The sequence below is a fragment of the Malania oleifera genome, chromosome 4 (genome assembly GCF_029873635.1).
Source record: "Malania oleifera isolate guangnan ecotype guangnan chromosome 4, ASM2987363v1, whole genome shotgun sequence".
Lineage (NCBI taxonomy): Eukaryota > Viridiplantae > Streptophyta > Magnoliopsida > Santalales > Ximeniaceae > Malania > Malania oleifera.
This window is the reverse complement of record NC_080420.1, coordinates 74822701-74844224: the sequence shown is the minus strand read 5'-3', so window position 1 is coordinate 74844224 and position 21524 is coordinate 74822701. Positions and strand designations below refer to the sequence as shown.

The 21524-nt window shown below is 36.4% G+C and overlaps 1 protein-coding gene across 4 annotated transcripts in view; it reads right to left on the bottom strand.

Moving 5' to 3' along the window:
* Positions 1 to 21524, bottom strand: part of LOC131154455 (MAP3K epsilon protein kinase 1-like) — an 83588-nt gene that overhangs the window by 19334 nt on the left and 42730 nt on the right. For all 4 annotated transcript variants that reach the window (XM_058107248.1, XM_058107249.1, XM_058107246.1 and 1 more), the window contains 8 exons: positions 18870 to 19049; positions 18647 to 18730; positions 17163 to 17254; positions 16999 to 17082; positions 2545 to 3419; positions 1791 to 2179; positions 1518 to 1652; positions 210 to 616 (listed from right to left, as the gene is read on the bottom strand). In XM_058107248.1, the coding sequence (XP_057963231.1) occupies positions 210 to 616; positions 1518 to 1652; positions 1791 to 2179; positions 2545 to 3419; positions 16999 to 17082; positions 17163 to 17254; positions 18647 to 18730; positions 18870 to 19049 (2246 nt within the window). The remainder of the gene's footprint in view (positions 1 to 209; positions 617 to 1517; positions 1653 to 1790; positions 2180 to 2544; positions 3420 to 16998; positions 17083 to 17162; positions 17255 to 18646; positions 18731 to 18869; positions 19050 to 21524) is intronic.

Here is a 21524-nt window from a genome sequence, read left to right as displayed (position 1 = left end):
ATTTTAATTCCAACACATATGTAGGACCAGCAGCTAAGATGTGAACGAATGCCTCATACAAAGTGCACTCAGTTTAACAATGTATTGTCAATTAAACCAACCACATACAGACAAGATGTTCAATAACTGACATCAAAAAACAGTTTCAGCCTAGAACAAAGAGGGATGGGAAAAACTAAAAAAAACAGGGCAGAAGGAAGATCACATACGTGATAATTTTCAAGAAGGGTTCCAATATGTGAACAAAATGTTGCTCTGGACAGCAGTGGAAGAACTTAACCAATTTCTGAACTGCATCCTTCTTCAGTAATGCTTGTTCAACTTTCCGGTCGTCATTATCATGAGCCAAGCAAACAGCAATTGAATCTAATGCCGTCACAGACCAAAGCTCATCATCAAGTAGACTCAAGTAAACATCCAAACCACCATGGGCCCTTAGTTGCTCCCTCGAGTTACGTGATGCATGGGCCATATCGCACAACAAAGGCAGTGCATGCGGCTTCAAAGGAGAATCTGACATGATAAAATTCATCAAGTGTGGAATGATTCCATTTTCAGCAGCCTGTTCCTGTCTTCTCTTATTTATCTTGCATAGGTTGAATAGAGCATAGAGGACCTACAGAATAAAATCAGCCGAAAAAGCAAGAAAATTTTAGTCAGTTTCAAAAACTTGAGCCCCCCGCCCCCCTTCAAAAAAAAAAAAAAGGTGCAAAAACATATTCTATGCTAACCCCTAACCATATCTTTCTTCAAATATTTTGCAACCACATTCAGTTTTACCCTACAATGAAACTGAATATCATAAAAAGTATTCATTGAACATAAAATTAAAAACCACCTCCAAATAAACACAATGCTAAACTGTTGGTTGGTGCCGAAGAAAAGAAAACCCACAATTCTGTAGAACACTGCAGCTAAAACTGTCTGCTCAAGTATAGCCATTATCATTGGCAAATGACAGGGACTTCCTTATTTATTTATTTACCCAAAATAGAATTACAAACACTCAATTTCAATTTTTTTTTTTTTTTCAATTTAATAGAAGAACACTTCCACCCAAACCTTATAACTCTGTCAAATTAGTGCTTCAAAAGTATGCAAAAACTATTCGGTATGCTGGTGTATTATTAAAGAAATACAACTTCAAAAGGAACTCTGCTTGTCAAATGTCAAATAGTTTGGACCCACAATACTTTTTTGAAAGCTAAGGATGGCCTCCAAAGGGAGAGTGCGGGGCGTTGAACATTGATTTATCATAATAAATCATCTCCTGAGTATAAACAACTTTTGACAAAATCAAGCAAAGATTGCAAAAGCAAAAACAAAATAAGAAATAAAGAATAAGAAAATGACGGTAAGAAGATTAGAATTGAATATGTAACCCAGTACAGATAAGTAATAAATTCAATAATTTAACAAGCTTTCAATATAACTGCAGCTTTGATAAGAACTGTTACCATGCCCTATCCATCCCTCATTATCATTAAAAACAATTCTTTCAAATCAGAAAGGCTCACCTCGCTATGTATTTGAGATATAAGGGGCCCTTCTTTTAGTTCAAGATTTGGAATCAAATATTTGATCGCATCGGCCCGCTGAAGATTTTCTAAGCAATTTGGGTCGGTTGACAAACAATTGATACACTTCAGTAACTGTACGGAAACACGAGCCGCAATATAACAGTTTTTAGATTTAAAGAAGTACTATCCATACACACATACACAGACATATCAATGTAAACTGAACTTAGCAGAGCTTAAGCATATGTTACGAGTGAAGTTTCTACATACCTTCAAAAGAATAGGGGGCTCTATTTTATTGAACATCTGGAAAAGACGGCTCAGCAAGCTTTGGCTACACATATAGGACTTTACAGTGGTGTCCGCTTGGGCGAATTCAAGCAGCAGGTCAGACACCTTTCCCAGATATTCCCTGGCAACATCAGCATTCAGTGTTGACACCATATGGGAAAGTAACCCAGATGATGTTGCACTCCCAGGCCGAGCACTAAGAACGCCAGAACCAGACAGCACACCTGATGCTGTCTGAGATGTAATACCAGATGTTGATGCAGGTCCATCAGTAGAAGCCACGGGACCTACTTTCTTGTTTACTGTTTTATGCGAAATTCTAGTAGTTGAGTCAAGATTTCCATTTTCTCTGCCACGCCTAGAGACATCTGCAAGAGCAATAAATAAATCGTGTGAGATCAGTTGATTATATAAAGGTTCCAAAAAAATCATGCTACAGAAGAAGATGGTTCGGATTTTTTTATCTTTCTCCTTTCTTTTTGGATTTGGGAGACTAAAGGCCATGGCCTGGTCCCTGTTCCTCCTTACGTAGTGACCAAGAACATCAGGAATGGGGCAATAAAACCAAAGGGATGACAAGGCAGGTGTACTCTCATGGCCCAAGTGGCACATAAAGGTCCATGCCAAGTTGTTAGGTTAACACAAGATACAGCTGTTCTACGGCTATAAGCTATATGTTTACACCTTAACAAGTTTAAAGAAATGAATTATAAGGCAGATAAATACAAGTTACCTGCAAATTCTGCCATCAGAAAATCCAGTTCACCATTCGTTTTCTTATCAGTAGATGCATGTAATAAAGGCAGTACGCTTTCATGTCTCTCCAACCCAGAAAGGTGGCGAACATACTCCAGCTGACCAGAGAAATTTCGAGGAGGCTCCGTTTCCAGCAAGCTAAGAAGAGGCCGAACTTGCTCTTGCGGAGGAAAACCATTTGACGCACCTTCTGCCAATCTTGGAGGCTTATCAGTGGAGATCCTAGTAGAATGAGAAAAACGTCGATGTCTAATGTCAACATCTGCTTGAGAAAAATCACCTTTCCATCGATCAAAGTTTTCTCGTTCTTTAGAATTAGTTGGTGAAGTTTCCTTGGCTGCTATATTTGCAACTTTCTCTAAAGATGTTGAGTCTGGAAATTTAGAAACAGCAGAAGTTTCCAATGTGACATTGCTTACTAGAGGTCTATCAGCATCCACTGGAGAGTATCTGGATTCTAATTTGTTGGCATCTAATCTTTGGGTATGCGGAGCCAAAAAACGTGAGGGGTCCTGTGTGCCAGATGGTGGGGTAAGGTCAATGCCACCATGCCTAACCTTAAGAAGATCAGGCTGATCAGTTATAGAAACTGGTGTCTCATTCGGAATGAAAGAGGGATGGCTAGAATCTAATGGACCAGAACGTGGTCTCGGAGCTGAAGAATCTAAAGGAAGTTTACCACCGCCAGATATGGAAGCTAGCCGAGTTGCCTCATTCAAGCTATAAAGTGTGTTGATAAGCCTAATTAATATCCCATTCTTTGCAGCTATGCGACAAAAATCATTTCTAGGCGTTGATCGCTGAAGCTTGAAGATCTGCCACATGCCATCAATGGCTAGATGAACCATTTCCCTAGACATAAATAAACTGGATCAATGCATTTCATTTTGAAAATCATGTAGCACCCAACACCAATTCTGCGCACACAAGCACGGGGGAGTGCAAGCATGTGTAGGGACTAGCAGAGCAAGAAAATTCCTAACATCATCCTATGTACATTGTGAATCAAAATTCCAATTTCATGAATCAAGAATTGAGAACCAAAGTGAACTAAATCATAAGATTCAATAGAAAATTTGAAAAATCAATTCCCAATTGGCTTGCATATACATACAACTAAAACAGTAAAATACATTCAAGTTTCAACAAATATGGATCAACCATGTTGGTAATTGCAACGGCGCTAGCCTTTGAAGCAAGTTTTGTAGGTCCAAATCCTAAAATCCTACCATGATATATTTAACTCATACATATATTGATGCAAAAGGGAAAACTGACCATATAAACAAGATATATCATGACCATTCCACCTCTATCAAGTATCAAGCTAAGCCAGTTTCTATGAAACTAATACAAGCGTCGTGACTCAATACTAAAGCAATAAGTCTAAGAGCTCAAGATACACAAAAGATAAAATAAAATAAAATAAAATAAAAATAGATAAGGACCCATGAAAATTTTAAAATGTTAAAATTTATGTATATGGTGTAAGTTTACATGTTTAACAATAAAAAATTCATGCATATGCTTTCTTTAAAAATGGAAGGAGGGGAATCAAGAAAAACTAAATGAAAAATTGAACTTTATGGATTTTTAGGGAATGAGTCAATAGAGAACAATAAAAATTTGAACTTCATTACGTTTAATAAAAAAATTAGTCATTTTTAATGCATGGGCTTGCTCTAACAACTAAAAGAAGAAAAAGTAGATAAAACAAAAAAAGAAATAGTTAAAATATAACAACTAATAAAAATCAGAACTTTAAATCTCGAAAGTGGAGAAGGCAACGTGCCAACCAACCCACCTAGTTGATTTTGGTTTTCTTCTCAAGACTGGTTTCCTTCTGACTCTGGTTTCCTTCTAACCTTATGTAATGGCAGAAAAGAAAGGTGCAGAATGAGATGGCCAATGTACTTCATTCTTCTCTCTTGGAGGACAGAACTCGTGCATATAGCAAATAGAAGGTCATCATCAAAAATGGAAAAAGTTCAAAAATCTTTAAATTGGCTATTAAAGGAGTTGGATCTAAATCTTATGACTCATACAATTTGATTCGATTCACTGATTCACCTGGTGAATTGTTTTGATTCACAGCCTTCTGCAATTCTCCCATGCAATTCGAACCAATTCATGCCTTTCTCGATAAGAATCGTAAAATCAAACAATTCCAATCAAGAATGGTATGATCCTAACAACTAATATATGCATGTATCAATGTATGTATGGATACATGGGGATGCAGAAGGATAAATCTACTATTAAAAGATTATGGGTTAAAAGCACTAAGCAACAAAATTTTAAATATATATATTTTAAAAAAATCAAGGATAAAAAACTCACATGAAACATGCAGGATTTCTCTAAGAGCAAAGCAAGAAAAATACATCAAATACATTAAATTATTAATCTACCAGTCCAACAACCAGGTCACTGGCTGAACCAAACCAGCACCCAGGATTAAGTACCAGTCTGGGTTTTAAAAAAATAATCTGTGCATTTATCATGAAATAACTTCAGTTATTCTTAACATGTCATTTTTAAGCTACCACACCCAAAATACTAATAATAGCACAAGCCAAAGAGAGGGAATCTTAAGGGGGGGATCTTAGCCATTAGCTCAGGGAGTAAAGAGGGACAACCATGACCCACAAGAAATCCTTCAGGTGATGGGTTTAAAGATTTTCAATCCTTTAGGGAAGGAATTGAATGTGGTTGTCACTCCTAGGACCTATGAGAGTAAATGCGGGCGGAGAAGGAGTTCAGTAGCTCTATTGGCCTAACTTTCTTCCCATAACCAAGTTTTCTTTCTCGCTCCTTATGTACAATTCTTCATCCATAGTATGATGGTGGTCATACATCTCTCTTTCAGGGAGAGCGGGTGTTTGACTTGGTAAGGCAATAGCTAAAGGGGATAAAATTGTTAAAATATGAAGATAATTAGTTGGGAAGTGAAAGATTTAGCATATGTGAGGAAGAGAGGGCTCATTAAGGAAATTTTGAATTGAAGCGCCCCAGATATTGTTTTTATTCAGAATACTGAACTTGAAAAGATGGTCTTTTGGGCCTAAAGGGGGGAGGGGTTGGGTTGGGTTCATTGGTGGGATGTCTGTGCACGGTCCAACTAGTACAGCATTTTGGTCATATTTTTTAGAAGAGCTTTAACCAGTCTTGGATTTTGTTCTCCTAGATGGTTATTGAAGGGAGATGGGGAATATTTGTGGTGATGTTTCCTGGAGAAAATAAATGGGGAGGGAAGTTTCTTCTAGCATGATTGTTTATTTAATGTGGTGACGTTTCTGGATAAAAGAAAGGGGGAGAGGTTTTCTTCTAGCATGATTAATTTTGATATTTTTATTAGGGAATGCAGGTTGAGAGAATTTCAAATGGATAATGCTCTCTTTTCTTGGTCAGTTAGTGGGAAGAGAGTGGTTTGCAGTAGACTAGATAGGTTCTTATTTCGTGGAGACTGGGAAGAGAAGTTTCCGAGCCCTTCTCAAAAGATTTTGTCCAAGATGTGTCTGATTATTTTCCTATTTTATTAGAGCCTAGGAAGATAAGATGGGGTCCTACTCCTTTTAGGTTCAAAAATATGTGGCTGGATAATAAGACCTTTTTCCATTGCTGAGGGATAATTGGAATGAAGAGGCCAAAAGGGGTTGGGAGGGTTTTACTTCTATGAGAAAACTCAAAAAGTAGAAGGGTGTGTGAAGAAGAGAATTATTGAAGTTTATGGCAGGACCAAATCATTTTTTTTTTTTTAAATGCATTTAGGGAAATTTGTAGTTGTTGGACAGGAAAGAAGAGGAGAGGTCTAGTGGAGGACAAGGATTCGAGGACAGGACTAAAAGGGTGGGTGCTTGAAAGATGAGTCTGAAGAGGTACTTTTACGGAAATGAAGAGTTGGAAGCATAAGGCAAGATTTAAGTGAGTTATAGGGAGGGTGATTGTATCGTGACGTCAAATTCTTTCATACATTGGCTAATGATAAGAGGAGAAAGAGTATTGTAAGGGACTAGGTGAGGAAGGGAGGGATGGGTTTCTGACCCTGTTGTCATAGCAAGGGAGCTCACTGATTTGTAAGCAAATCTTTTTTCAATAGAGGTCAAGTGTAAACCTAAGATAAAGGGGTTGGAATGGAATCCCATTTCACTCAGCAGTCTTGTTTAGTGAAAACTTTTGAGCAAAGTGAGATTAGGCAGGTAGTGTTTGGAAGGAATAAGCACCGGGTCCTGATGGTTTTAATAAGACTGTTTTTTCAAGATTGTTGGGATGTGGTAAGAGTGGATATAACTAATATTTTTAAGGTGTTTTTCTTTAATAGAGTTTTATGTAAGAGTGCTAAATACTTGACTTACATTACTTTGGAGTCTGAGAAAATTTGATCAATTAATGTTGCTGATTTTTGGCCTATTAGTTTGGTTATAGTGTGTGTAAGATTACTACAAGGGTGCAAGTGAATACGCTGAGTTTAGTAATAGGAGATATGATTTCTCAAGTGCATGCCATTTAAATGGCTAGTTAGGTGGAGGAGGATGTAGGGAGGAGTGGAGGGAGGAATACTGTGTTCAAATTGGACTTTGAAAAGGCTTATGATCAAGTTAGTTGGAATTTTCTAGATAAGGTTTTGGGGAGGAAAGGTCTTAGGTTTAGGTGGAGGACTTGGATGAGGGATTGTTTGTCTAATGCTTCCTTTTATACTATTAATGGGAAATCTAAATTGTGATTTAAGGCTACGAGGGGTGTTAGGGAAGCAGATCCTTTGTCCTTGTTCTTGTTTGTCTTAGTAGTTGATTGTTTGAGTAGAATGATTTAGATAGGATGATTGATGCAGTAAAAGGTATTGGAGTGCATAGTGAGAGTGTCATAGTGCCTCATCTTCAATACGCTATCTTTTTTGTATAGGATCATAGGGAGTCTTTGTCAAATGTGCTTACAATTTTACAGTTTCTTGAGTGTGTTTCAAGGTAAAAGTTAATTTAGGAAAGAGTGGAATAGCTGGTACCAATTTGCGTGTTGATAGATCTTTGAGCTAGCTCCTTCAGCATGGTGTACTACTTCTGACTAGCCTTTGTCGTATCTAGGGGTCCCTGAGGGTAGCAATACTAGGTCAGTGGGTTTTTGGGCTCCTGTGGTAGAAAAGGTGACTATCTAAATGGGTGGAAGGGTGCTGTTTTTTGTTTGGGTGGTCATGTCATTCTTCAGCATCTTTCTAGAATTTCACTTTATGTTTTGTCTATTTTTAAAGTTTGTATGGGGTTCGATAAGTCTTATAGAGAGAATCATGAAAGGCTTTCTTTGGTTAGGGGTGGGGAAGAAGAAGGATCATTTGATTAGGTGGGAGGTGGTGTGTTAATCAAAGAGGAAGGGAATTGGGTCTTGAGAATCATCAGAGGCTTCCTTGTTGTATTAACTTTATTTGTTACGCTATGAGCTGTTTTTTCTTTTTCTTGATTTCTAATGGAGAGAATTTCCTCAGGATTTCCATTTCCATAGAGCTTTGAATGACAAAGAGGTGAGGGTGTGAGAAAGTATTTGTTGGAGTCTTTGGGGGATTTATCTAGCAAATCTTACTTTGGATTTTTTATCCAAGAGAACTTGTCTTTTTCTATCATAGTATTTGGAAGGCCAAAATTCCCTCTAAAATTAAGGCTTTTATTTGGTTGATCGTCATAATAGAGTTAAGCATTTTAAGGCTTTACCCTAGATGTGTGTTTTCGTTTTGATGGTTTTGAATCTATCTCATATATTTTAACATTGTTCTTTCTCCTAGAAGATTTGGAATAGGTTCTTTGGTTTTATTAGCGAAAGCTGTGTTCAAATGAGTGTTGCATGCTGTGTTGTGGGATATCTGAATGGAAAGGACACTCGTACATTCAAGGGAAGAAGACTTCATGGTCTTTTGGTTTTGGACAGGTTTCAATATTTGGCTTCAATATGGGCTATTGCTACTGGTTGTTTTAAGGGTTTCTCTTTTGAGGATCAGTGAAATTGGTCGATGTTTTGTTCTTAATTTTTGGTTATTCTAACAAAAACAATAAGCCTCAAGTCCAACTGGGGTCGGTTACATGAATCCTTTTCCGCTAAGTCACCCAATCCAAAGCATTTTCCTCTATTAGATTAAGAGCTATTAAATCCTTCCTCATTACCTAATTCCAAGTTATTTTAGGCCTACCTCCTACCCATTTTCATGCCAAAAATCATAGCAAACTCACTCCTCCTCATAGATGCTCTACTATGTCTACATTTCAAATGCCCAAACCATCTACGTTGTTCCTCCCTTATCTTGTTTTCAACCGGTGCTATGCCTAAATTAGTTTGTATATGTTCATTTCATACTTTACCTTTTAATGTTAAACCACTCATCCACCTTAACATACGCATCTCGGCAACTTTCATTTTTTGTACATGTTTCTTAGTTGCCCAATATTCTGAACCATAAAGCATAGCTGGCCTTATAGCCGTCTTATAAAACTTTCCTTTTAATTTTAAGGGTATTCTATGATCCCAGAACACATATGACGCACTCCTCCATTTTACCCAACCTATCATAATTCTATGTACTACATCTTCATCAATTTCCCCTTTACCTTGCATAACATACCCAAGATATCTAAATCTATCAATGTTATTTATCTCTTGATTATCCAATTTAATCTTCTCTCTATTGCTACTCCTTACATTACTGAAATTACATTTCATATATTTTGCCTTATTCCTACTTATCCTAAACCCTTTAGACTCTAATGTAGCTCTCCAAAGTTCTAGCTTAGACTCTGCTCCACTCCTACTACCATTAATCAACACGATATCATCTACAAACAACATACACCTAGGGATCTTATTTTGGATATTTCTAGTAATTTCATCAATTACTAAAGTAAAAAGATAAGGGCTCAAAACAGAACCTTGATGTACTCCTATTGTGATTGAAAATTCTCTAGAATCTCCTCCTACAGTCCTAACACTAGTCACTACTCTATCATACATATCCTTAATGACCTCCGTATATCTACTGCAAACTCCCTTCTTTTCTAATATCTACCAAAGCACTTCACTAGGTACTCTATCATAAGCTTTCTCTAGGTCAATAAAAACCATATGCAAGTCTTCCTTCTTTTTCCTAAACTTTTCCATTAAACTTCTTAAAAGATAAATATCTTCTATTGTTGATCTCGCAGGCATAAAACCAAATTGATTTTCTGAAATCTGTGTTTCTAATCTTATTCTATGCTCAATTATCTTTTACCATAATTTCATCGTATGACTCATAATCTTAATTCCACGAGAGTTATTACAGTTTTGAATATCACTTTTGTTTTTATATAAAGTACTAAAGTACTTTTCCTCCATTCTTCTAGCATTTTCTTGGTTTTTATAATATTATTGAATAGATTAGTTAACCAAATAATTCCTTTATCCCCTAAAAATGTCCAAACTTCAATTGGTATTTTATCTAGTCCTATTATAAATTTCCCACTTTTCATTTTTTAAATGTCATCTTAACTTCAAGGACTCTAATTTTGCGAAAAAATCTCCTATTTTTAATCTTCTTTTCAATTCTCACTTCCAAATTCCAAGTTCAATCTTTCATTTCGGTCTTCATTTAACAACTTATCAAAGTATCTCAGCCACCTCTCTTTTATGTCTTCTTCTCTAATTAAGACATCATCATTCTTGTCCTTTATACATTTTACATTACCTAAATCTTTGCATTTTCTTTCTCTAGCTCTAGCAAGTTTATAAATGTCTTTTTTTCCGTCTTTTGTATCTAGTTTAGTATATAAAGTATCATAAGCTCTATGTTTAACTTCATTGACAGTCTTTTTTGCATTTTTTATCGCTTCTTTATATTTTACAAAATTTTCTATAATTCTACAATTTTGCCATATTTTATACCAATTACTTTTTGTCTTAATGGCCTTTTGGACTTCTTGATCCCACCACAAACTTTCTTTACTACCCAAGTGTTTTCCTTTGGACTCATCTAAAACCTCTTTTACTATCCTTACGATAGAATTTGCCATTTTATTCCAAATAGCATTTACACCAACCTTATCCCCTACTATCAAATCACCCTCTTTATTCATTTTATCGCTGAATTTTACTATATTATCTCCCTTCATTTTCCACCATCTAGTCCTCCTGTGTTGATTTATGCTACTCCTTCTCTTCCATTTTTTTATATGTATATCTAATACTAAGACTCTACGTTGTGTAGCCAAACTTTCACCTAGAATAACTTTATAATCCTTACAAGATAGACGGTCCTTGTTCTTAGTTAAGAAGAAATCTATTTGGCTTTTATTGTACCCACTATTGAAAGTTATTAAGTGTTCTTCTCTTCTTATAAAGCAAGTATTATAACCAAATCGTAAGACATGGCAAAATCTAAGATTGTATCACTGGCCTCATTTTTATTTCCATATCCATGGCCTCCATGTATCCTCTGATATCCTATATTATCCTTAGCAATGTAACCATTCAAATCAGTTCCTTTGAATGACTTTTCATACATTGGTATCCCTTATAAAATATGATCCATATCTTCCCAAAATTGTCTTTTCAGATTTTCTACTAAGCCTATTTGGGGAGCATACGCACTAATGACGTTCACTATCTCTGGGCCTAAAATTATCATAATTTTATTGATCCCATCACCATTCTTTTAACATCTATTACATTATCTTTTAGGTCTCTATCTACTCTCTATCTACAATAATACCCACCCCGATTTTATGTTTTTCTTTACCAGTGTACCAAAGTTTAAATCCTAATTTTTCAATTTCTCTAGCTCTCTCCTACCTATTTCGTCTCTTGAAGGTAGATTAAGTTAATTTTCCTTCTAAACATTATTTCCACTATTTCCATACTTTTTCCCGTAAGAGTCCCTATATTCCAAGTTGCTAATCTTATCTTAGTTTCTTGTGCTAACTTATTAACCCTCTCCCTTTTATATTGACCTGGTCCTTGATCTAGGTGAATTTGGTAAGAATTCAAGATAATAAGATCTGACAAAGTTTTACGTTGGCTATTAACTACCTAACACAACCCTACTCCTTTATTCGGGCTTGGGACCGGCTGTGTATACAAAGAATTTGTGTTAAAATTAGGATCATTGAAATTAGGATAGTTTTAGCCTAGAGACAATGAACTTCATTAGTGCGTATGCTCCCCAAATAGGCTTAGCAGAAAATCTGAAAAGACAATTTTTGGTTATTCTAACTCTTATGCTTTTTATTGGAGGATTTCTTATTCTCTGGTCTTAAATATTCTTTCACTATTAATACTATTCTTCATTTTCAATCAAAAAAGCTCCTAGTGTCAAATGATTCACATACCTGGGAATCTAGCACAAAAAAAATACAAGACACGATTATGAAGGACTTCTAGAAATTTTAGCATTTGCAAGAGTGAAACTGAATTTGCCTAGCTAACTCCAAGTAGTTGGGATAACAATATAGTTGCATTTGAGTTGAGCTATAAAGGAGTTCTACCCTTTCTTCTAATATTCCTTGCCAAAGGAGGATTTTTCTGGGAGGGATGTCTCTGGGTTTAGCTTTGGGGGAGAAGAGAGAGACTGCAAAGACCCACGTAAACTCCTTGACAACCTGGGTTTGAAATTAGTGGATCAGACTGCAAATACCCACGTAAACTCCTTGATAGCCTGGGTTAGAAATTAGTATATCAATAGGCAATGAGGTGAGGTTAGGTTTGAGTCCTAGAACTTGTGAGACGGGAAAAAAAAAGCAAGCTTAGAAAGTTCTAAAGAACCTAACATCTATTAATTATAGGGTAGTAAGGGTGTGGGGAAGAGTGGTAACGTGTTAACTTACGAAGATTATTACTTGGTACATGAGACATTTAGGGGACTTTAGGAAGAGAAGTTTGATTAGAGAGATTTTGACAAGACACTCCCCCAATGTTGTTCTTATTCAAGAAACAAAATTGGAGATGATAGATTGGAGGGTTCAAGAGCATATGGGATGGTCATTGTAGGGATTGGATTTTTTTACCTTCTACAGGTGCGTCGGGGGGTTTACTACTTGTGGGACACTCACTCTATCACTAGACTGGATAGTTTGAAGGGATTTTTTCCTTTTTGTTTCAGTTGAAAAAGAGGGAGGAGTCAATGGTGAAATTTCCTTAGTGTATGGCCCTTCTAGACCAACTCTTAGGATTTTTTTTTGGGATGCTCTTATTATATTTATGGCATTTGTTCCCCTAGGTGGATTGCGGGTGGTGACTATAACGCAGTAAGGTTTTAAGAGGAGAAAAATGGGGGCAGCACAGTCACTACTAGCATGCAGCATTTTGACTCCCTTATTATGGAGTGTGGGTTGAGAGATCTCCTTTGGGTAATGATATCTTTACTTGTTTCACAAAGGGGAGGGATAAAGCCCCCCCTCCCTGGGGTGGGGTGGGGTGGGGTGGGGGGCATGAATTTCCTATTCTCTCCCAAACTGTTCTCCTGTGGCCAACTTCTAACCATTTCCCTATTATGTTTGAATCTATAAAAATATCTTAGGAGTCCTACTTCTTTTAGGTTTGAAAATATGTGGTTGGACTATGATACTTTTAAGCCACTGGTGATCTCTTGGGGGAGAGGATATGGAGAGGGGATGGGAAAGTTTTAAATTTATGAGAAAATTGAAGAGATTGAAGGAGAAGTCGAAAAATTGGAATAGGGACGTGTTTGGTGATATTAGGATTAGAAAATCCAGAATCTTAGGTAAGTTGGATTCATTAGATGGGAAGGAAGATGATGTTAACCTCCCGGAGAGTAGGTAAAAATGGTTCCTTTGAAGAGTGAGTTGGAAGAGGTGCTTTCTAAGGTAATGAGAAGTTGGAGACAAAGACCAAGTTTAAGTGGGTCAAAGATGGTAATTGCAATTCTAGTTTTTTTAACATAGGCTAGCAAATAGGAAATTTAGAAAGACTTTTATTAGGGAGTTGGACGTGGGAAGGGGGGAAATTAGAAAGAATTTGATTAGGGAGTTGGACGTGAGAAGGGGGGAAATTAGAAAAAATTTGATTGGGGAGTTGGACATGGGAAGGGGGTCTATTATTTCTGACCCTGGTTGTATTGCCTGTGAGATCAGTGAATTCTTTTCTAACATGTACTCTAACAAGGATGTAAGTAGACCAATGATTGAGGAGTTAGAGTGAAACCCCATTTCTAGAGATCAAATATCCCACTTGGGGAGACCTTTCAAGGAGAAGGAAGTGAGGGGTGTTCTATTTGGGATAGAGAGGGATAAGGCTCCGAGATCGGATGGCTTTACTATGGCTTCTTTTCAAGATTGTTGGGATGTGACTATGTGACTAAGGAAGATTTGCTTAGTCTTCTTTAAAGTTCTCGGAATGGGATCGTGAGTACACTCCACATTCATTGCTTTGGTGCCTAAGAAGAGTGGATCTATCAAGATGGCAAATTTCAAACCTATTAGTCTAGTTCCTAGCATGTAAGATTATCACTAAGTATTAGCTAATAGACTAAGTGTGATGCTTGATAAGACCATTTCAAATGCTCAAGAGAGTTTGTTAGGAGAGCAAACAAATAGTGAATGCCATTTTGGTGGATAAAGAGGTGGTTTGAGGATATTTAAAGGAGAAAGAAGAGTGGTTTCATTTTTTATTTAGACTTTGAGAAAGCTTATGAGAAGGGGAGCCTAGGCGTAATAATAAAGTTGTCGCTGTGTGACCTAGAGGTCACGGGTTCAAGGCATGGAAACAGCCTCTTCCAAAAATGCAAGGTAAGGTTGCGTATATAGACCCATTGTGGTCCGCCCCTTCCCCAGACCCTGCATATGCAGGAACTTTTTGCACCAAGGTGCCCTTTGAGAAATCTTATGACAAAGTTAGTTGGAGTTCCTGGATAAAGTCTTTATGACGAAGGATTTGTTGAGAGACAACGGTGGATAATGGCTAATGTGTTTTCTTCAGTCGTAGTGAATGGTGAATCTACGCCTTGGTTTAGTGTCTCGAGGGGTATTAGACAAGGTGACCCTCTTTCCCCCTTTCTGTTTGCCTTAGTGGCTGATGTTTTGAATAGAATGGTGGATAGGGCAGTGGATAGAGGTCTGATTAAAGGGCTGGAAGTGGGGAAAGGGGGAGTGGTGGTTTCTCATCTTCAGTTTGCCGATGACACCATTTTCTTTTTAGATGATAATAATCGTTCTTTCAAGGAGTGTTTTGGGTATTCTTTATGTTTTTGAGAGGGTGTCTGGGCTTAAAATTAATATGGGTAAAAGCAGTTTAATTGCTATTAATGTGCTTGATGAACCCGCTAGGGAGTGGCCATCTGATGTAGGGTGTGGTGTGCTAGATTGGCCTTTGACATTGCTGGGATCCCTTTGGGGGATAATCCCAAATCTGTGAATTTTTGGAATCCAGTTGTGGAAGGGGTGAGAGTTTAGATGGTTGGAAGGGGACCCTTTTCTCTCTTGGGGGTAGAATCGCACTTATCTATCTGGTATCCCGTTGTATCACTTTGTCTATTTTTAAGATTCTAGTGGAGATTGCTAGCAAGATTGAGAAAATTATGAAAGATTTCCAGTGGGCCGGAGATCATTGGGACCATTTGGTAGCTAGGATGTGTGCAAGCCAAAATTGGAGGGTGGGTTGTATCTTGGAAAGTTAAAGAGTCCAAAAACAGTGCTCTCTTAGCTAAATGGCTTTGGAATTTCCCCTTAGAGGAATCTTCCCTCTGGCATAGAGTTTCTAGAACAAGTTTGGGTTCAGTGAAATGGGTGGGATATCAATGTTAGTTTTAGATGTTCTTCGAAGAGACTGTGGAGATCTATTTCTCATATTTATTCCTTATTCATTCTAAACACTAAATTTTTGGTGAAAACAGGTTTTCGGATTCGTTTTTTTGAAAGATATTGGGCTTGGGAATGTTTTTTTATCCACCTATTTCCCTCATCTCTTCCATTTGTGCTTAGGGCAGAATAATGTCATCTCTTTCGTTGCTGTTGATTCGGGTAGTCGTTTGGCTTTTAAAGATTTTTATTTTAGGAGAACACTTATAATAGGGAGATGGCTGAGTGGTCCTCTTTATTGATTTTATTGAATAATTATCATTTTTCTTTCAGAATGGATGTTCGCTCTTGGTCCTTGCATCATTCGGGGGTATTTTCTTGTAAAAATTTTGTGAATTCTTAAACAATTTAAGTCCTCTTTTCCCGTTTATTATGGTATTTGGAAGGCCAAAGTACTCTAAAAAGTTATTCTTAAAAGAATCAATACCAATAACTTGTTGCAGATTAAGAGACCACTGACGGCAATTTCTCTAGATGTGTACATGCTTTGCTTTAATAATAATTCAGATACAGCTTTTCATCTCTTTCTGCATTGTGATTTGGCTAGGAAAATATGGAATAAATTATTTGGGGTTTTGAGGGAAAGTTGAGTTTGTCCCGATTCTGTCAAGGAATATTTTGGCCACTTCATTAATGGGTTTTGGAAGGAGAAAGGACAGGGCAGAGCTATGGAAATGTGATTGTTTCGCAGTGTTGTGGACATTATGGTTTTTTCCTACAGCAAAAGAAATTCATTAATAGGAAGAGAATTTACAAAGGGGAGAAAAGGCATCTCCCGAAAAAAATCTGGAACAAACCAGAGGAAAACAAAAACATCAAAAACCCGAAATCAATCCAACCAATTCCTCTAATGCCTATTTAAATTCAGAAAGCTAGCTTCTCTAAAAATTCCAAACCCGATACACCATATAGAAGTCAAGAACTGAATCTTTTCTGTTGTGGCCTGTGGGCATTATAGTTGGAACATAATTCCCGTATATTCTTGAGAAAGAAGTTGAATTGGCTGTTGGTTTGGGAAAAGATTCATTACTTCACATCACTATGGTGTGTTGGTTTTAAGTATTTCAAGGGAATGAGCTTTTTGGATGTTCATTGAGATTGAAGTAACTTGTTGGTTAGTTTTTGGGAGTTGTGCCTTTGATTGCATACTTTTTCAGTCTTTTGTTTTAATTCACTCTGGTTTGTTTCAGACTTTAAAGGGAGATGTCTTATTCTCCTTTTTGTAAATTCTTAATCTCTTAACGGATCCCTTCTTTTGCTATCAGAATAAATCAAATAAAATATAAGGAGTTCTATCCGTCATTTCCGATGGTTTCACTTTGCGGTAGTTTATTCTCTCAGCTTCTGCACTAGTGGCTAGAATATGATTTTAGCACAAGGACCACAAACCTATTAAATTGAACATTCATATTATTTGGCGAACATCTGCATACAACTACCATCATGTTTCTGAGTGTATCAAATTTTTCATGAAATTTTCACCCCATTTCCAAAACACTTCCAAGTTCCATCGCTAGCAACTAGTGTGACAATCAAAAGGTTAAACAACATTTAATACCTTGCATTTCAAAAACATAACTATTATATTCATAGCATAGGGAACTGCAAACCTGTACTTCGCATAATCAGCTTCTAGAAAGCCCACCAAAACAGGTATTCCACGGCAAGCAATGAACATTTGAAGGGTCAAGGAGCTGCATGAAAGAAGTTTCCATGCTTAATCCAACACCCCTAATTCAAGTTTACAACAGCTAGACCACGAAGAATCTTATACCTGGACTGACAAAGCTGTTGCAAGAAATATGCCGCTTCCATACGAATCTCAGGAGGCTGATCAGGCACGGCAAAGCTCATCACAACAGGGATCTGCCATGTAACTTAACAATAATTAGAACTAGGTAGACAATAAAATAAAATAATTTTTTTATAATACAAGAAAATATATTAAAGAGCATGTACAATCATAGAGAGGATACTAATTCCTTAAAAAGGAAAAAGGGAAAAACAAAAGCAAACACCAAAAAGAAAAAATTAAAATACAAAGATATAAAATAAAATAAAAGGCTAAACTTATCCAAGAAAACCCCTCTTTAATCTCCTCCCCTCATAATTCACCGAACACTCCAAATTCACTAATCGCATCTGACCTTTCTTCCCCTTAGATTTCATCCATGATCAGACAACACGAGGCCCAAGCAATAAAAAAAATTCTGCGTTTGAATGTCTTTCTCAGCAGATTCTTGACCTGGAGTAGGCAACATTCCACCTTTTAACTTCAGTTCTTCTTTAAAAAGATCATCCTGAAAAATATTAATTCCATCTAAACCTTCTAGAGGAGGTGGCACATAAAAGATAAATCCAGGAGACAATCAGAAGAAGAGTTGGAAGAATATCCTTCCTGCCCCAAAATTCGATCCCAAAGTAAACCCTCATCAGATTCAAAATCACTACTACACTATCATCCTCTGAAACACCCTCCTCCCCCCATCTCTTACTATCCTTGCTTGTATTAACCCTCTCAATGATTGGCTCCTACACTATATTTAAAACACCTTTAGAATCTCTCTTGAGATTTTTTTTTTTTTTTTTCACCAGACAAATCCCAATTATCTTCAAAATGCTTTCTCCTTTCAAAACCCAACAGCACTTCCTTAGGACAAGAAAAAACATTTTGACTCTTCAAATTATCTAAATTCACTCCCTTATCACCTGAATTCCTTTCCAAACCAACAATAAAGTCCTGATTTTCACCTCCACAAGAATTAAAATCCTTACAAGAAGATCCTCCGAACTCAATCCTGGAATCCTGCCTACTATAATTTTCTCCAGAATAGATGCACCACTCCCTAGAAAATTAGAAGAATTTTTAGCAACCCACCTATCTGATTCCACCTCCTTTTCCCTTTTGTTTTCGACATAACCACCATAGTTCATGTTTGAAGATAATCAAAGCACTAAACCTGACACATCTTCCTTCTGCTCTGAAGAGAGATTAATTCCCATATCCTCGCAGGTTTTCATAAGAAGGCCTTCTTTTTGACTGGACACCTGACTAAGCATTTGGGCCTGCCCATTCGAATGGCCCAGCTACGATTTATCCTGCTGAATTTTCTCCTCTCTAACCTGGCCCAATATAGAATCAAAATTCTGCTCTTAAGCCTCCTCAAGCAACAGGCCCATCAGAAATTTTAAAAGGCCTTTCCAAGAAGAAGACATGAAACTAAAGCAAAATAAAATATAGAAGAGGAAAGCACTTACCAAGCCAACAAGACAAGCATTCTCCTGGAAATCAGTGTTATCTCTTATTATCTGATTAATAATTTGAAGCACAGAACATATAATCTGCAGTCAAAGAAAATCTTCTGGTCCTTAACATTAACTCTTAAAAATAGTATAAATAAAATAATCTTAGAGCATTAAAAAATCCAATAAATGTTAGAACATTAATACATTCGGAAAAGCAATGTAATAGCTCACATACACGATTTTTAGGAACTTCAAGTAATTCCATCAAAGGAAGCAAACCATGCTGGCTAACAAATACAATTTTCTGCTCAGGTCGTTGGTGAAAGAAAGCAGTCAGTTTCTGACAGGAGGACACAATCACATCTTCTGATTCCTCAGGCCTCAATGACCCAACTAATCTGCTAAACTCAACAGCCTGCAAGCAAACATAGAAAGGCCACAAAAATTACCCAACCAAAAGAGATAACAATACAAAAGTTTATTTATTTAAGCATACAAATAGCATTTCAATTTCACTTGCCTGCATCAGCCAATAAAACATAACAGCTGCAGATGAGTTACAGAATATAAGGATTGGATAAAACTTGCCACTCAAGATAAGGTAAGATTTCAAATTTCAATCCAAAAGTTCTGATTCTATAGAACGATAGCAACAGTAGAAAGCAGAGGAGGAACAAAGAGAAAAGGACACAAGTGGGCTGAAAGTGTAACCTAAAATCAATAAATTACAAAGTGAAATCTAAAGGGCTACCATAGAACACACAAATAGAACAATATAAAATTGAAGAAAGGATCAATAAAAATACACTAATTTATTAATAAAATACATCAAGAAAAACTACTGTAAAACTGACATTAAAAGGAATTATTTCATTTTTAGTCTTTGACTACAAGCATGTGTTCTCAAGCACCATAAGGAGTCATCCTTTGATCATACAGATCCACCACATAATGAGCTTTGAGCCAGTTAGACATTTCAACCAAAACAACACAAAACTTCATACAGTTGAAAACCACCTAATCATGCCAATTTTCATCTTTAACAATGGAAGTGTTGACACCAAGGTTCTTTTCAAGAGTAAGGATATTTGCAGTGGTTTGGGGCATTTGGTAAAAGCTAAATGCTACTACATTTAATGGGGCAGCCTTCGCAATTTCTATGGGAGAGAATTATTATTCTAGCTTCCCCATGGACCATTTCATCAGATTGTTGTCAGAAATTTGTTTTCCGATTGTCGGCAGGATTGCCTCATGTTTTTAGCTTGATTGTCTTGATGTGTGTACTTATTCTCTTTTTTCCTCTTCTCCTTTTCATCTGTTTTCTCCAAGGAGGATGCCATATTCTCCTCCTCTAATTATCCTTTTCTCTTAATAAACTTTCTTTTTTCCATAAGGGAACAATTTAATCACTGGGCACATTTTTCTGTCAGGCAATATGCTCATGCATGTAGTGTGATAACTCATCATAAAATAAAGATGATGAATAAAAAACTAACAAATCAGTGAGAATCGTGAGATTCAGACTACTTTCATACAGAGTAACAGAAGCTATATAACCATGGTTGGGAGAGGCCTTGGATTTGGATCTGTGTAGATCTGCACAAAATGAAACACAGAATTATATTGAATTTTGTCCAAATCAACCAAAATCCAAATCCAAGGTCTGAAATCCTTTCTCACAAATGCAGCATTACAGTGTATTTGGAATTAACCATAACAATGCCTTTTTAAGTCCACCTAAAGCAAAAGAATATCCATACCATTACGGTAACCCACTAGTCAATAACCCATGGTCTTAATTTTCACAAAATTCTCAAAATTTCCATCCAAATTTCCATTTTACAATGCCCTCCAAATCAAATGGCAGTCCATTTTCATCTTTCAAAATTTCCATTGAAATTTATACAAAAAATTTCAAAAATTTGACTATGGAGCAAAATTTCCTTGAAACTGAAATTTGAGAATCAGACTCCAAAATTTAAAATTCTCTCTTAATAAATCTTCTGTTTTTAATCAAAAGTAGAGATTTTTTTATAACAATAGAAGATATATTAAGATAGAGAATGTACATTCACAGCAAGGATACTAAATCCTCCAATAGAAAAAAAAAAACACTGAACTTATTCAAGAAAGCCCCTCTTTAATCCCTTCCTATCATAGTTCACCAAACACTTCAAATTTGCTAATTCCCTCTGATCCTTCTTTGCCTTAGATTTACCACCACCAAGCCTGACTTCATTTCCTCCATGATCAGAAAACATGAGGCCCAAGCTGTCCAACAGATTCTGAGTTTGAATGCCTTTCTCAGCAGATTATTGAACTGGATTGGGCAGAATTTCATCTTTTACCTTCAGTTCTTCTTTAGAAACAACACTATCCCCAAAAGTAGAGATAAATACAAGAAGGATATGAATGACAAATTTTACTGGAATTTTATGCAAAATTGAATGTTGATACTACCCACAACATTCTATTCGATGTTTTATGTCCGAATTAGCTGTATTTTGCATAATAACTTTTAATTTACTAATGGATTTCAGTTATATTAATTAAATATGTTTAATGCGATTATTATAGCCATACACACCACATACTGGTAATTAATGTATTTTATTTACAAAATTGTGGTTCCAAATCATGCATTTACATTGATATTAGAAGTGAGTTTAGGTGCAATTCAGCCCCATGTCAATTTTTTTCATTTTACTCTCTTTCCATGTGTCCATATATTTTAGGAATTTTATTCAAAAAAAACTTTTCCAAGTTTTAATCTCTCTTCCATAAAGGTAGAAAAACAGATCTGGGTCAGTGTTAAACAGGTTTGAATTTAAATTAACCCATTTATAAACAGGTAATAGACAAATTCCCATGTCTATCCAATTAATTAGCA